At 43.4% G+C, this 18,194-nt stretch overlaps 1 protein-coding gene across 1 annotated transcript in view; it reads right to left on the bottom strand.

Moving 5' to 3' along the window:
- Positions 1 to 4,825, bottom strand: part of LOC147432994 (uncharacterized) — a 100,630-nt gene extending 95,805 nt beyond the window's left edge. Inside the window, exon 1 of the mRNA XM_086492745.1 lies at positions 4,670 to 4,825. Within this exon, the coding sequence (XP_086348871.1) occupies positions 4,670 to 4,741 (72 nt within the window). The 5' untranslated portion in view covers positions 4,742 to 4,825. The remainder of the gene's footprint in view (positions 1 to 4,669) is intronic.
- Between the last annotated feature and the right edge of the window lie 13,369 nt (positions 4,826 to 18,194).

Raw genomic sequence — 18,194 nt, forward strand, 5'->3', positions numbered from 1 at the left:
ATTTTCCCTACCTCATTCCAACAAGGGTAAATGAAAAGTCACTTATTAATAAATGACCAATAAGAAATGGTTCGCACGGTAAAATGCCTGCATGATAAAATGCTCTCCTGTGTAAGAGAGGGTATGCAACTATGACTGGCCTGGGCATGCACGTCCTACTAGAGGCTCACAAAGGTACCAGGCTCGGTCCTAAGCTACTGGATCCTTCTAAACAGTGGCAGAACATGTCCACGTAGCGCAAGTGAAGTGCGCACGTGACATCCCCCCTGTTAGAGGTGAGACTGCCGAACTTCTATCTGTACTTCTGATGCTGATTGCTTTTGATGCATGTGGATGCATAACCAATGAAGATTCCTCCAAGCAGGTGGATACTGCAGATGTAGATATCGTGTGATGTAAACACCTACCATACGAGTTACCACATAGCCTTACTACTTTCGAAGAATACGAGCCTTCCTGCTGACTCTGCCTTGCAAGCAAGTACGACCACTTGAATAGTCTTGTCGTGAAAACATTGCGGGTGAAGCTGAAAGATAAGGGTGCTTTGAGGTACTTCCAAGGGTTTCTTGTCAACGGAAGTGGATGCACGCTACATGCAAATGCGAATGCAGAAGAGGTTAGGGATCTTGTCTCCAACTCCTTCCATATCCCCATTAGAGGCAAGTAGATCCTGGTACTCAAGATCTGGATTTTCATGTATCTAATGTCGATCTTCCTTCAAAGACATGGCAATGAAGATGGGATCTAATGAGTTCATGATCAGGACTCGAAGATTCTTTCAGGGAAAAAAAAACAAGAGAGGTTCTTTGGGTTCTTGGTGTTTCTTGGGTTCTTGGTGGTTCTTGAGGTTCTTGATTCTTCTGGGGTTCTTCTTTAGGTTCTTCCCTTGAGTTTGCGAAGCCGAAACACGCACAGAGCTCTAATACCAATGTCACGTGCAGCGGTAGTGTTTATGGATTTAGCTCGAATCTAGTACTCCGCGCAAACACAAGGGACACTGTACTTCACTTGAAAGAACTGAAATGAAAAAGAGAGAGATGAGAGAAAAAAGAGATGACACAGGGATGTCGGGTCCCAACCCTTAAGGGCCCCCTTGCTCTGTTGCCAGAGCAAGTACTTTCTTTATTCTTCCACAAATGCTCATACAATGACTGAATGCTGAGATGTTGATGCTAATGGGTATTGATGATGTGGTACTTGATGCTGATACTGCCGAGTCTATGTCGACAACGACGACGACGACGTCAAGGCTGAAAATTGAAAATGCTAGGTACTTTTGCTGTGGATCTACGACTGTGGCGGTTCTACGGCGAGGATCCGTAACCGCCGATGCAAGCAAAGCTGGAATGCAAAAACGCTAGCTGATCTGGGCTGAATTCCAAGCGCTCGCTCCTTTGGGCTAAAACCAAAAACGCTAGGCTGATCTAGGTGTTGATGGTCAATGCGGCGAGGTTTTGCAACCGGGAAGGGCTGGTCTGTAAACACTGTAAACACTGAATATTCCTAATTGGGTGAGATTGCCTAGGTATGTAACTTTTGTGCATTGAGACACCCTCTAAAGATCAGCACGGTCTAAGTGTGATGGCTAATTTTGCTACGCCAAAATATCAAGAGCTCCGATATGGAATGAGAAAACGGAATGACCCTTGGATATTACTTTCTACCTTGAGTTTTTTTGCAGATATAACTGCGGATGATTACTCTTCTTTCAAGAAGGGGGGATGTCACAACCTGATGACGTGTCAAGCCACTGAAGACCCAGAGGGTTAGGACTCCCTAGCCCTAACCCTAGCCAACCGGGCCTAAACCCTAGCAGAAGCAGAAGAAGATGAATTCCTCACCAACTTACTGGTCCTCGCCAGGGTTAGGATTATAAACTTAACCTCCCAACAACTTATGTAATCCTGGCCCACGGGGCCTAACTTATTGAAGACACCCACACACACAAATTATTGTGTAGAAGTTGATGACGTGGCAAGCTGTACGGACTGCCACAAATTCCGTTGACATGTTGACGTGGCAGGTGTACGGATTTTTGCAAAACGCATGCTTTTTGGCACATAGCTTTTCATGTAACTGCTTTTGGCCAGGGGCCTTTGTAAGTGTGCCCAAGGCCTCATTCTCGTCGGATTGGCTTGGGAGCACTGAGAGAGGAGGATCCTCACACATTGTACCTTGTGAAGCATAATAATGAAGAAATGCCGAGAAGGGACGCCAGTCTTTGGGGCCAGTGCATCTTGGCCGGAAGTTGAAACTACGCCGTGCCGTGTCGAATCTCCTCTTCTCTCTCTCTCTCTCTCTCTCTCTCTCTCTCTCTCTCTCTCTCTCTCTCTCTCTCTCTCTCTCTCTCTCTCTCTCTCCAAGTTTTGCTCACTTATTGCAGTTTCTCACGTGTATTGCAGTATATCTTTAGCTTGGAGTGTCCAAGTCTATTACAGGATCCCTTCTTGTTGCAGGAAGCTTTTGTCGCTTCTACCTTTGCTTTTGCTTTGAATTGAGGATTTATTATCCCCTTCCAGTACTGAAAAATTATGTTCCTCGACTGAACCTTCATGTATTTGTCATAAAGTGAGGACTTCAGCTTCTCTAAACTTGTCATGGTCAACTACATTCCACTATGCCTCTGACTGCCCTGCCCTGCATAACCGTCGTCATCACCAACCTCTTAATACTCAATTCTTGACTTCTTCAACCTCCTCTTCCACATACTTGTATTCCTCCTCTGAGTCGCAATGACTAAGAGGTGTTGCGTCATAGTTACAAGGAATGGCCAATTTTAGGTCTCCGTTCCCCGTTCCTCTTCAAACTTCCCGTTCTGAATCCCCGTTCTGTGTTTGAAACGTGAGTATCCGTAACAGGGAATGGCGTTTCATGCCCATGCCGTTCCCCATTCCCTGTTCCAAAATCCCGTTCCAGGTAACTATCTGTTGCTTCCATGGTCAATTGCTCTCTTCTTAGGAGAAGAATCGATTGGTGCTCCTAGACCATTGAACAGCCAAGTCATCTCACAAGGTTCAACTTCAAGGGGGTGAAACAGTACAACAATGCCACAAACTAACTGAATACAACAAACGTTAACCAAAAGGGAACAGTAGAGACAAGACACAATAGGATAAAGTTCCCAGAGACAAGACACTGACAAGTATTGGCCCCTCAAACAAGGGCCCCTTGCAGTCCTTCCTTGCTTTTTTCAATTTTATCAAGTTCTCAGTTACAACAACGAGTGTGAGCTCACTACATGATCTGACTGTGAATGGCGCCCTAGCACTTACCTTATTGGCACGTGGCCCCAAAAGCAACTCACTAATCAACTAACGCCCAAAATGCAATCCAATGTAAAATTATGCCACGTAAGCAACATTCATACATAAGCTACCACGCCAACTGCCATGTCATCACCATTCGTACAGTCCCATGAATTGTGCCGCGATTTGCACCACAAATCACAAGCCATTGTGGCTGGAACTTAAAGTTCCTATGCCACCCACGGCACTATAAATTGGAAGATGGGTCAAATGGCCTAAAATAAGTAAGATATCGTGGTGCTATGCCTGATGGAGCTGACAGTTATATTGTCTTGTGGGTGACTACCGTGGGTCTATACCTTCCACTTTCCTTTAAGGGTGAATCTGGGCTTATCCTTGATCCATCTAGGCATTTATAAAATAGGACCCCCACCATAAATGGCTAAAAAATAGGGTGGCTGGACATTAAGTCACCTACATAAGAGATGAACTGCCATTGGCACAAAGAAGCTCTCTCTTTCTAGATGTGGGCAGAAAACCAAGGAGATGACTTGCCGAACCCAACCGGGCTTGTTCAATCTCATCTTTTTCTCTCTCCTCTTCTCTTCTCTAACTCTTCTAAGCTCTTGTCTAGCGATCTCTTACGCTGCAATTTGACATGGTATTCGAGGCATTGTTCCTTCCACTGCACTTGGTATCAAATCCATGGTTTGACAATGCCAAGGTGGTGTGAAGAGAGGCTGATTGGCCTGCTGCATTTCAGCCAGTAAAAGGACAACTTATGGTTGCGTTTTTTTGTCGCAGACACTATAGTCTCCAAGTTTTTGCATCCAAAGGGAGCTGCCGGCACTCTACTGGAGTCAATCGCAAATAACCCTCGTAGTCTGTAGATATGCATTTTTTAGCCAGCAGAGGGCAGAGAAGTGCTCCTGCATTTTCGAGCAGGAGTTAGACGAGAAATAGGCTTCATTTTCATTGCAACCGTATCCAACCCAATATCATTGCAGTTTTCAGCCAGCCAACAGGACGTGTTTCATTGGCAGGGGGCTGAGTTTGGAGCCTATTTCAAGCTGGTCTATTTTTCCTGAGGAGCTTGATGAAGCCAATTGTAGCTAAGAACACAAGCGGTGATGACGGAATTTCCCTCTCAGAAGCCTTGCCCCTAAAAACCTTGGCCATATTTGTATTTATATTTAAGAATGAAAGTATGTACAACCGCTTCGTGGACGGTGACATTCCTGAGGTCATGTATTTGCCAACTTCCAAGCCTTGGCAAGCAGGGAGGGATGTCTGGCAGAGGCCTGCTTCTATGCGATTGTACAACTGTTTGACATGGCCCATGTCGAATGGCAACTCAAGAAACCTAGAGCAACTTGTAAAGTTTGATGTGCAGATCTTAAAATAAAACGAGCATCTTTGCTTACACTTGGGGTGTCAACGTTGAGTCGAGGTCGCATGCGAGACCAGAACGAAGATCCGTCACGAGATAAAGCCATGGCAATGTCTGGTGTGAGTGCGTGTGAGTATTTTTGGGGGTTTTGGGGGGGGGGGGGGTTTCAGAGAGAGAGAGAGAGAGAGAGAGGATTGGAAGGCAGAGCGGGTACGTATCTGCGTATAGGCAATGAAATGAGCACATGCAAGAAAACACATGGCAAGTAGATAACACCAACAATCATTGCTCAAGACGATAGGAACAATCAAACCTTGATTTCAATTGAATTGTCAACCTCTCTAGATAGCTACTTGTGCTAAATAGTGCAGCCACATCGTGGACTATAGTTTACGTGGAATCTGAGGTAATTCTCAGCCCGATTGAGTTTGCAGAATTGAAAGGGAAGAGACGTTTCTATATTTTTCAAAAATAGAAGGCCGGGGAAACGTAACCGCCCCCCAAACTCTAACCCCCCCCCCCCCACCCCCCCCTCTCTCTCTCTCTCTCCCCAGTATGCGCCCCTCTGTTCCTTTGTCAAAGGCTCTAGGCTCTCTTTCTCCCTCTCTCTCACACAGCAACGATGGAGAACGCGAGGAGCCTCTCTCTCTCTCTCTCTCTCTCTCTCTCTCTCTCTCTCTCTCTCTCTCTCTCTCTCTCGGGCTGCAGACGCCAAGCTCAAGGTCTCTCTCTCTCTCTCAGCTCTATGCAATGGTTACATTGGATCCAAGAGCACTGGATCTCCAAACAGTATAGCAATGACCCTATAAAACTTGACCAACGAAAGCTGGTTAAAATTAGCTTGGTCACTCTACGAACTTGGCTATCTGAGTTTAACACTAGTTTGGTTTTTTAAAAAAGACATTTTTTGTTCTTTTTTTCACTATTTTAAATAAAATGCTTCTTGAAATCTAGAAAACCTACCCAAAATAATAGTCGATGTTTTGTAAAACTCGTAACCTAGTTTAGGAAAAAAATGAACAGGATGCAATTAAAATTATTTGTGACCAAGTTTAAATATGTCAAGTCTTGCACGTCTGATATGTAACTTTTAGTGATTCAATTGAAGGCAATGTAAAACATGTTTTTCATGTAAATTCACATTAAATTATGATGCACGTGCACTAAATGTACCACTCCATTGCTTAATGTGATACCATGTGGTGGGGTTATACAAGCTAAATGTACCACTCCATTGCTTAATGTGATACCATGTGGTGGGGTTATACAAGCTACATTTGGTGAATTGTGTCATATTCTCAAAACTGCACATGTTGAATTTCTCACTTTTAAATTATCAAATATTGGGCTTAAACTTGAGTCCACTGTTGGAATCTTCCATTTATCTTGGTCATGTAAAGGGCATTAATGGCGCAACCTTATGTTATGTTCCCTAGAAGTAAGCTTCAAGGTTAATTCCGAATAGTCATGAGTCAAGGGGAACCTTTTGGGATCTCGGGACTCTAGAAGTTATGTCTTTTGAGTTTTCCTAGACAAAGAATGTAATCTGATGTAATCTAGTTCGCTATGGCGTAAATGAGGAAGCAAATGTTCTTATTCTCGTATTGGTGTACGCGTATATTCTGTCTATTGTGTGTGTTTCTTGCATAATGTTTATCGTAGTAAACACTGGTAATCTTGCTGGTTTCTATTGCTAAAGCAAAGTAGGGGCGTATTCATACAGGAATCAGTTGAAGCGAGTGTATGTCCGATAGAGATATACGAAGAAGGGGTAATGTGTATTTTACACATTATGTAGCCCAAAAACTGGTTGAAGATGGAGGAGATGAATATGGTTGGGGGTATGCTCTGCTTGACCCATTTCCTTTTGAAGAAGAGGATGAACAGGAGGTACCAATAAAGCAGGAGGAAGAGGATATTTTGCTAGAAGCCGAAGCAAAGGAACGACTTTTGCGAGAGCAGCGGGTGTTGCATCGTGCATTATTTTCCCGAATCAAAGCACCATTGGCCGCAAGGAGAAGGTTATTCTTTAATCCAACCATAGTAGGGAACCACCCAATACTGAGGAGGATGGTTGTAGCACCAAACCGTATCGCTCATCTAAAGGTCAAATTCGGGACATTCAAGGGCAAAAAGAATGAAGACCCTGATTGTCACATCGATCAGTTCCAAACAAAATGGGCGGTCAATGGATACAATCTTATGTATGGGGATGCGGAGAAGTTGCAGCAGTTACATGAGGGGATTAAGGAAGGAATTAAAAAATACAGTGTCAAGGTATGATGTAGTTGGGGGGTTTGATGGATTGGTAGCCTTGGCAGTTAGAGCGGAGAAAAGGTTGAGGCTTACAGGGATAGGAGGATCCGATTCAGATTCTGATTCAAAAGAGGAGGAGAGTGACTCATTACAAACTCAAATTCAGAAGCAGATTCTGAGGATGAAGATTCCAAAAAATCAAGGAAGAAAAAGAAAAAGACGAAGCATAAGAAAAAGGACAAAAAATCCAAAAAGGATGATAAGAAATTAAAGAAGAAGAAAGGGGAAATTGAAGAATTGACCTCTTTGGCCCAAAAGTTGAAGAATTTGGCAAATCGTGGTACTAAAGATACCAAACCATTTTGTGAAATCTGTGATAAGTCGGGACATGCTATAGAAAGCTATTGGTATATTTCAAAATTCAAAGGGAATGTACCACAGAGTTCAGAACAAGGAGGCGTTTCTGCAAACTGGGTGGAAACTGAAGTTCAGGGTCAGAATTGGTATCCACAGGATATGAGAAGGAGTTGGAGGCCTCTAACAAGGACTTTCGAATGTATCCACCAAGATGGAACAACATACCACCACATTGTTAGGTAAAGGTGGTGTGCCTCATCATGATTTTCCCGTGTCCGTTGGCCAATGTCCAGTCGCCCACATTTATCTCCTTATTCTTTATACATACAAAGAATAAGGAGCTCTCACTCATTCTCACATTGTTCTCATATAGTGAGATTTGGGAGCTCCATCCCACATCCTTGTGTTGTGCTCTCTCTCTCTCTCTCTCTCTCTCTCTCTCTCTCTCTCTCTCTCTCTCTCTCTCTTCGTTGCACACACACATGCCTACAATCCATTCCTTCACAATTGGTATCACAGCTTTGGCTTCGCGACAAATGTAGTGCTACAAAGAAGTGAGCTTTCAGCTATGGTGAGCTCGTTTTTGGTGGAAGCGTGAGATCGGTGAGCAACCACCAGAGCAATCACCAGATCTGTGCTCATGGAAGCTTGAGGGACATTCCCAAGCTTAAGAGGAGGGTGTATTGCAAGTGTGTTCTTTTTTGCAACCATACTTGTAAGAAGAATGCAGATTTTCATTTTCGTAGGTCATTGTTTGGGCTCCAAAACAATGTTTTTTGCATAACTTTTGCGTACGGAATGCGATTTATGCAAGGTTAGGGTGTAACCTGGGGTTTTGGCATGCTCTGGACGCAATGATAATGTCCATTTGGATTGATTTTGACCTCTGAAATTTCTATAGTAGCAACTGTTTATTATGTGTCGAGGATTCCACACATGCTTTGCTCTCGGATGTGAGAGTGGTACTGGTTGCAAGTTTGCTGACAAGTGAGAGGATACGATGTATGATCTATGTGGTTTGATGCTCAGAGAGACTCATGTGACTGCAGTTTGAGTTCGTTAATATATGTCTTGAGCATGTGTTTTTTGGTAGTCACAGGTAGAGCAGGTATTTGTGTACTAGATTTGCAGGTGTTTGCAATGATGTATGCAAAGTGTGGAGATTGGTGAATGCATTTGGAGTGCAGCTTGATACGCTTTGCTTGCTCATGGATTTTAGCACGCATTTACTTTGGTTACTGTTTTGTAGCCGTATTGTTGATGAAACTCTGGCAATATTTTTTTAGCAGTTTTATGCACATCATTGGTGCGATCGAGATTACGATTGCTTGTAGCACTCAGGATGTGCGTGCAATGTTTTCCCTTTTGGGTGGTGCATCACGAGCGTGTTTTACACTGCATTTTTGGTCTTGATTTGTGAGTGCTCGGCCATTTGGAGCTTCCAGTTTTGACTCCCATTTAGGTTGAGTCTAGTACTCCCACATGTGTTGCCATTTGTAGTTGAGGGCATCTTGTGCAATGTTTTGTCTTGCATATCGATTATGACACAGCGTGTGTCTTGAGCTTTTGCTTTGTCTTTGCTTTTGTGGGATAGTGGCTAGAGTTTACTCACCATAGTTTGTGATCGAGCTTAGCTCTCACATTGACAGGTTTATAGGCAGGTTTGAGGATCATTTGTGAGCTGAATATTTCAGCCATCGTTCCCTCTTTGCAGGTGCCTATGTATGGCTCAATTGTAAGCTAATTTGTGGCACAGTTGTGACCTGTTTCTTCAGCTCTTTGAGAGTTGAATTTGGGGCTATTTTGGGACTGATTTGCATCCATATTTTTCAGCCATACACGAGCTTGTGTTACTCTACAAGTACAGTTCTTGTTACTCTTGATAGTGGTTGAGTTTTGACTCCCACTTTTACACAGGTTGTGTATGCTATGATTTTTTGGCAAATTATTCATTCAATGACACATTTTGGCAGCAATTTTTCACTCACATATGTATGTCATTTGTGGTGTCATTGAGTGATACTCCACCTAGAGCGGTTTGGCTCTGTGTATGACTTTGTGAGGCAATTCTGAACAAGTGCATTCCCGGATCGACCATTAAGGCATTTGTTGTTGTCTCCATTTTGATTTACTATTGAGTTTTTTTCTCCAGTTATTGAGAAGACTCTAGAAAAATTTTGCCAAATATGTATGCCTATTGCAGAGGCTAGTGAATTTGTTGACCGTTTGCTCACCTTCTTTTCTTGAGATAGTGGTTTGCTCTCGGGTAGGAGAGTCTTGTGATCTCAAGCATTATTTGCCATAGTTTTGGCATGGATATGGAGACACTTCAGATTAGAGGTAGTTCTTGCTCACGATCGCAACTGACATGTTGGCACTACGCCCACAATGGGTATATTAGGTGTCGTTGCTTCAGACGTATGAGGCAGCGAAAGAGGAAGATGCATGGTGCTACTATGAGGACAGATGCTAGAGAGTATGCATGTGACGGGCATGCCACTTTTGAGTCTAGCTTGCCTTATGACTACTTTGTGTCTTGGGATAGCACATTGTCTATGTGTTTTCTACTAGACAAGAATGTAGTTTTGCACATGACGCCACATCGTGATTTGTTTTTCTCATTCTCTAGTGGGAGACTTGGTTGTGTGCAGTTTGCTGATGGTTCAACATATAACATAGAGAGTGATGGAGATGTATGCCTGTCTTTACCTAGCAGTGTATTGCTTACGCTACAAGATGTATGTTATGTATCAAGACTCATCCAAAGTCTCATTTCAGTGCGTCAATTGTAGAGCAGAGGACATTGTGTACTGCTTGGAGAGCGGTCATTTCAAATGCATAGGGGATCACCGGTGATAGCCAGAGGTGCTAGGAGTGTTCTGGTATACCCTTTGCATATTTTTGACACACGAAGCGGTGTAGTCTCTGTGTATTTGCAACCATGTTTGGAGCGAGAGACAAGATGTGTCCCTTTTGCGGATGTGCTGCATGGAGATCAAGTTGTGCATTTGTCTTATGGTGATGTTCACGCAGAAAGTGGTATCTCTGGGGATGCACAGCTTGGTCAGTCATCAGTTGAGGTGACATCAGTTGAGCTAGAGACTTATGCATTGTTCTATGATGCGTCTGATACGTTTGAGGGCAACAGTGTCCTTCAGACAGCTTTGTGTGATTGCAGTGGTGCTGATTTTTTGGTTTCACAGTCATTCTTAGTAGATATGCCTTTGCGAGACGATGCCCAACATGGTGATGCATAGTCAGGTGGTTCCCGATGAGGATGCATATGGCACTGAGGTTGCGACAGGGATAGGTTGGCACCCATAGTGCATGTTTCGTCGGCTTTTGGGTCACTCATTGCCTGACCTTTTGGTCTCGAGACTTGATCTTGCTTATGCGGTTGGTACATTTGCAGTAGGAGTTGTCAGTTGTGCGATGACTGACACTAGCATTGTGCATTGTGGAGCCATGAAGGTCATCACTCGTCGATACCTGCATCAGAAGTGTCATTGTGGCTCTAGCTCTAGTGGTATGCATGTTTCATTTGCATGGTTCCAGATGCACTCACGTGTTTGGTGGGCATAGGTTGAGAGCCATCTTCTCTCACCTCTTGTATATACTAGTTGTAGTTTAGTCTTCTCGCCACTTATTGGCACACAGCCTTTAGTGGGAGAATGTTAGGTAAAGGCAGTGTTCCTCACCGTGTTTTGTCCGTGTCTGTCGGCCAATATTCGGCCGCCCACATTTATCTCCTTATTCTTTATACATACAAAGAATAAGGAGCTCTCATTCATTCTCACAATGTTCTCATATAGTGAGAGTTGGGAGCTCCACCCCACATCCATGTGTCGTGCTCCCTGTCTTCCTCTCTCTCTCTCTCTCTCTCTCTCTCTCTCTCTCTCTCTCTCTCTCTCTCTCTCTCTCTCTCTCTCTCTCTCTCTCTCGCACTCTCTCCATCTTTGTTGCACACACGCATGCCTCCGATTCATTCCTTCACACCACAGTATCAACAAGGTAGGGAAGAGGGGGAGTACCACCTTAGATGAGGAATTATGGGAATCAGTGTCCACCACCTCGGGGTTCTCCACCAATTATTCCCTCGGGGAGGAAGCCAGATCCGCCAACATCTCAAGCCAATTTGGTGATTATGGAAATCATTTCGGATGATCAATCCAGCAAAGGGGAAATTTTGAAGGTATGTGATCATTCTGCTAGTCCCACAGAGAGTCATGAAGCGCAGTCTATGGCAATGACAAGATCCACATCTAAGTTGAAGGCGCCACTGAATTGGGAGGATCAGAAGGGGGTCCATGAAGAGGTTATGGATAAGCTAAATGAAATCTCATGAAAAGGGTAAAGATGTTGTAGAAGATGTCCGGCAAGATATGGATCGATGAGTTCTTCCAAGAACTAATGAATGCCCCGCTGAATTTGACAATAGGACAGTTGTTGGATGTACAAAGAGAGAATGATGCAAAAAATGGGTGCTCTTCATCCAGGGAAAGTGGAAACTCAGTCGTATGGGTTGGAAGCAGAAGATGTTGCTTTCAAGTTCCTACAGTTCAAGTAGAGTATCTAAATAAGAATCTTGAAAATGTGCCTTTGGATGGTGGATCAGGAGTGAACATGCTTCCAGAATTGAAATACAAAAAGATGAATGGTGTTCGGTTAGACCCTGAACCATTTCAGGTGAAGATGGCATATCAAAGGAGAATTCAACCCTTGGTTTGCTAAGGGGGTAGGAAGTTACAATCTTGGGTTTGACCTTCAAGGTTAATCTTGTTGTCTTAAGAATGGTGGATACAGGTGAGGCTTACTCCATGATGTTAGGGACACCTTTGTTTCAGGTTGCAAGGTTGAAGCAGAATTGGGACACAAATGAAATGATTTTCAGAAAGGGGAAGAAATTAGCGAAGTGCAGTATGCCGAAGGTTTGTCAACACCGGATTAATCTTAAGAAGGATGTTGTTTTGGTAATCTAGTAGAGATACCAAATGAATACAAATTATGCAAATCAAGTAAAGGAAGAGCTGGATAAGTTGTTGAATATTGGATTTGTCAAACTGTTGAGTCGGAAAAATGGTTATCGCCAATTGTGGTAGTACCTAAAAAGTCAGGGAAGCTGAGGACATGTGTGGATTATAGAAAATTGAATGCTACCACAATATCATATCCATTTCCATTACCTTTTATTGATACTCTCCTAGATGAAGTTGCTGGTAGGGAGATATACATTTTCTTGGATGGGTTTTTTGGATATAATCAAATTTTGATGGCCAAGGAGGATGTTCTTAAAATAGCTTTCATTACAAAATGGGGGCTTTTGCATATGAATTCATGAGCTTTGGACTAAAGAATGGTCCTCATGAGTACTCGAAGGCAGCCAACAAGACATTTGAGCCCTATTTGACAAATTTCATGTGTTTATGGATGACTTTTGTGTCTATGGCAGAAAGATGGAGCATCTGGAGCATTTACGGTAGTGCTTTACAAGGTGTCGGATGTTTTGGATGTCCTTGAACCCTTTCAAGTGTTCTATTGCAGTGAGAAGAGGGAAGTTACTAGGGAATGTGATTTTGGAGGAAGGAACCTCTATAGATGCTGACAAGATCGCATTGATTCAGAAGGTGCCTGCACCAAAGAGCCTAAAGGAATTTGAGAGATTCAGTGGGAAAATAAAGTGGCATGATAGGAATCTACACTATGTGAAGGATATTATGGCACCAATCACCAATCTTACAAAAAAGGGTGTGGAGTTTGTGTGGGGACCTGCACAGGATAGGGCATTCAGGGTTTTGAGGAAGATGTTGGTCATTGCACCTATCTTGGAGCCACCTTATAGGGAGTTTCCTTTTCATCTTTTCGTGGATGTATCGGATGTTGCAATCGGCGCAGTGCTGATGCAGGAGGTGAGGCAAGGGTGGTTTAGACCTGTGTATTATGCCAGTAAGTTGTTGACTTTAGCTGAGAAAAATTATTTTGTGACGGAACAAGAAGCTTTGGGGATGGTTTATGATGTCAAAAAGTTTTGCCATTACCTTTTGAGTAATCGGGTTATTTTTCATGTTGACCATCAAGCATTCTTGTATCTGGTCAAGAAGCCATAGTTGGTTGGAAGGCTAGCATGTTGGATGCTTTTATTTCAGGAACTTGATTTCCTCGCATGCAGTGGTGGATTTCTTGTGAGCAGGATGGAACATGGTGAGCCACCAGAGGGAATTTCAGATGAGCTTCCTGATGCTCAAATCTTCAATGTTCAAAGTCAAGGTGAAATATTCCTACCCAAGTACACAATGAGGGTTTGACCGGTAACTTACACCCTCAATACATCGAGTCAGCCATAGATTCATACATTACAGGCCTTTCCTTCCCTCAACTATCCACAAAATGCTGCATACATTGCAGGTTCCTCAGCTAAGTACACCTGTGAACTCAATGCACAACGTTCTCTCATAGTTCAGTTCTACTGGCATACATAAGCCCCCAGTGCTGCCTACTTTTCTTTTGATTTTTGCTATCTGCACTGATTTCCCTAATCGGGTATGTTCTGCTTTCTCTTCTTCCCTTCGCTATTTTTGCCTTTGGTTATTTATAAAGTACCTTTAATGTGTGCAAAAGGTGCTTTTGTTATGCTTGCATAACATCACGCTCCAATCAAGAGGCATCATTTTATAATATCCCGTGTTCATCATTTGGTGGTCGGATCGTTTCCGCCCATGGTCTTGGCTGGGCGCCCACTTCCTTCGCTTCACGAAGCTGGCATTAATTTTTTTATTTACATTGCAAGCAATTACAACCATTAATGATCAGTTTCTATCATTTTTAGTAGATGGTGTAATTCCGAAGGGCCTCAAAGTGGATCAACAAAAGAAATTTGTTTTGAAGACCTGACCGTCTTTGGTGATTATTGGAGCATTATATAGAAGGGGGATATATCATATCCTTAGGTGATGTGTACCAAATGAGGAGTAGAATGCGATGCTCAAGGAAGCAGAATATGGAAGTTCTGGTGGACACTTTTTTGGGGAGATTACAGGAAAGAAGATTTTGCAAGTTGGATTATGGTGGCCTACTGTTGTGAAGGATGCACATGTTTTTGTGAAAGGATGTTTGAAATGTCAAAAGAGTGGACAACCAGGGTCTGATGATCATATGCCGGATCATCTGGTAGTTCCCTTGGAGAGCCTTTTCAGAAGTGGGGACTTGACTTTGTTGGACCTTTCATGCCTCATGCATAGACGACGGGCAGTAAGTATATACTAGTGGCCACAGACTATGCAACAAAATGGGTAGAAGCGCAAGCTCTGAAGGTTAATAAGGCAGCAAGTGTGGCAAGGTTTCTATACAACAGTATCATGACCAGGTTTGGTTGTCCAATAGAGGTGGTTTCAGATCAAGGGACCCATTTCCTAAATTTGGTCATAGAGGAGTTAATACGCATATGGTGCTACATAAGAAGTCTACACCATATCATCCACAAGCAAATGGACAAGTAGAGAGTTCTAATAAAGTGTTTGTGAAGATCCTCAAGAAGATTTTTTCCGATAACAAGAAAGATTGGGATGATAAGTTGGATTCGGCATTGCGGTTTTTCAGAACCGCTTACAAGGTGGCAATAGGGATGACCCCATTCATATTGGTATATGGCTTGGAAGCAGTTGTACCTATGTAATATCTTGTGCCAAGTTTGAGAATTTTAGTGAAAGATAGGATGAGTTTGGATGATTCTTTGGAACATAGGAGGCATCAACTATTAGAGGTAGAGAAAGATCGCACCAAGAGTTCATATATTGTGATGATGCAGAAGCGCAAAACAGCGTGGGTCAATAGAGAGGTCAAATTCAAAGTTTTCAAGGTCAATGATTGGGTGATGGTTTATAACTCCAAATTGGGGCCTCATTCAGGGAAGGTGGAGCTACAATACATTGGGACATACCGTATTGTGGAGGATTTGGGACAATGAACTTTTTGGCTGAAGGATTATTTTGGAACAGAAGTGTTGAAGCATGTTAATGGATTCCAAGTTAAAATGTTTACTGGGGTTATACCTATGGAGTGGTACTTGCAACCAGTGGTGTCGAAAATGCCATTTGTGAATGAGCTCCTTAAAGTGCGGGCAAATTCAAACTTACAGGTGTCAAGTCACTTGATTACTTCGTTAGCGTAGGAGCCAATTCAAAATTCTTAGACTCTCAGTAACCCACGTGGAAAGCTTTCACACAGGCTCCATCGTTTTATCGATGCACCTGGGACAGTGATACGCACAGGGAGCAAGGCCGAAGCATGGACTCTTGGCTATTTTTACAAGCTTGCAGGGAGATGCAGGGCTCTCTATAGCTTTCTAAAGCCAAGGCAGGAACGCAGCCAAGCCCGCGTTAGAGGCTATTGAAAAAAGCTATCCTACCTCGCACCATCTTGAAGGGCAAAGATTTGAAAACAACCAGTGAAGCGAGGGCTCAACGAGGGCAGCCTCTCTTTAGATGGAATCGCTTATGCATGCATCTTGAAGACTGTGGCTCTATGCAAGATGATGAGATGGCCACAAAAAATTAACAACTACGTTGTTACTCATAGGCTCTTGAAAAGAGGGCTCTCTATAGCTTTCTAAAGCCAAGGCAGGAGCGCAGCCCGCCCGCTAGTGGCTATTGAAAAAAGCTATTGTGCTTGGCACTGTCTTGGAGGCTTGAGTGCCAAGTGAAGCGAGGGCCTCTCTTCAGATGGAATCACCTATGCATGTATCTTGAAGATTGTGGCTCTACGCAAGATGTTGATATGGACACACAGATTCACAACTATGTTGTTAGTCAGAGGCTCTTGATAAAAGGTGTCGTGCTTGGCACTGTCTTGGTTGATATGTATGCGAAGAGAGGTCGCAGCCACTAGAGGCTGTTGAAAAAAGCTGTTGTGCGTGGCACTGTCTTGGAGTCTTGAGTGCCAAGTGAAGCGAGGGCCTCTCTTCAGATGAAATCACCTATGCATGCATCTTGAAGATTGTGGCTCTACGCAAGATGATGATATGGGCACACAAATTCACAACTATGTTGTTAGTCAGAGGCTCTTGATAAGAGGTGTCCTGCTTGGCACTGTCTTGGTTGATATGTATGCGAAGAGAGGTCTTCTCTCCAGATGCAATCACCTACGCATGCATCTTGAAGGCATGCGTCTCTACGCAAGATGCTGATATGGGCACAAGAAACCACAATTATATTGTTAGTCAGATTCTCTTGAAAAGAGATGTCGTGCTTGGCTCTGTCTTTGTTAATATGTATGCAAAGCGAGGGCCTCTCTCTAGCTACAATCACCTATGCATACACCTTGAAGGCATGTGGCTCTACACAAGATGCTGATATGGGCACAAAAATTCACAATTACATTGCTAGTCAGAGGCTGTTGAAAAAATATGTTGTGCTTGGCACTATCTTGGCAAATATGTATGTCAAATGTGGTGCACTTGAGAAAGCACAAAAAGTGCTTGATGAGCTTTCTGTCCGGCACTGATTGTGGGATGTGCGCAACAAGAGCAACTCTAGAGGCTGTCGTGCTTGGCAGTGTCTTGGTCGAGATGTATGCCAAATGTGACGTGCTTGAGAAAGCACAAAAAGTGCTTGAGCACCTTCTTGTCTTGAATGTTGTCTCTTGGAATGCACTGATTGTGGGATGTGCGCAAGAAGAGCAGTGCCAAAAATCTTGAGGCTGCTGTTTTCAGCAGATGCAAAGCATTGAAATGCATAGGTTGCAGGATATGCACAATACGAGCAGGTCCAAGTGGCACTAACATGTCAAATGTGGTCAAGAAATGGGTAATTGAGCTGCAAGAGTTTGAGTTCTCTTTTCTAGTGCAAGACAGTACAAGAGCTACCCTAGCCGATTTGTTGACGTACAAGGAGAATCCCCTTCTTGTTAAGGAAGAGGTGGTAAGAAAGGTAGTTGAAGAAGTGCCACAGATCAACAATGCACATGTTTTGTTCTTTGATGTCTCATACAGAAAGAGCCACGATGCGGCTTCAGGGGGTATAGCACTTTATGATCCAGAGGGGAAGCTAGTATGAAAGAGAGGGTTCAAATTGGATGCTCATAGTAACAATGAGGCTAAAGATCTAGAACGTTTTCCACTTCCTACACATAGTGTGGACTCTTGGAATCCACTGCTTGCATTTTCCACAGGAGAAAACTTAGTCTGTTTACACCAAATGCAACTATGTAGCGTGCATCTTGAAGGCATGTTGCTCTACGCAAGATGCTCATATGGACACAAAAATTGAGATTTATATTGTTAGTCACGGGTTGTTGATGAAAAAAGATGTCGTGCTTGGCAATGCCTTGGTCAATATGTATGCCATATGTGGTGCGCTTGAGAAAGCACAAAAAGTGCTTGAGGAGATTCTTGCAAGGAATGTCGCCTCTTTGAATGCACTGATTGTGGGATGTGCGCAACAAGAGCAGGTCCAAAAAGCTCTAGGCTGTTTTCAGCGGATGCAAAGCATTGGAATGCACTGGTTGTTGCAGGATACACACAATAGGAAGTAGATGCAAATGAAAGGCTTCTCTACAAATGCATTCACCTATGCTTGCACCTTGAAGGCCAGTGGCCTTATGCAAGCTATTGACATGGGTGAGAGAATTAACGACGAGAAGATACCTGGTTTGGTGTTGTTGGTAAGCCTATGTCGTGCTTGGCAGTGCTTGGTTGATTTGTATGCCAAATGTGGTACTGTCATGAAATGTCGCCTCTTGGAATGCACTGATTGCGGGATGTGTGCAACAAGAGCAGGGCCAGAAAGCTCTAGGCTGTTTTCAACTGATGCAAAGCATTAAAATGCACCGGTCATAGGATACACACAACATGAGCAGTGCCAGAAAGCTCTAGGCTATTTTCAGCTTCCTATCCGGAGTGTGGACTCTTGGAATGTACTGATTGTGGGATTTTTCTCATAGGAGAAAGCTCTAGT

The sequence above is a fragment of the Adiantum capillus-veneris genome, chromosome 20, assembly GCF_014529385.1.
Source record: "Adiantum capillus-veneris isolate H3 chromosome 20, ASM1452938v2, whole genome shotgun sequence".
Taxonomy (NCBI): Eukaryota; Viridiplantae; Streptophyta; class Polypodiopsida; order Polypodiales; family Pteridaceae; genus Adiantum; species Adiantum capillus-veneris.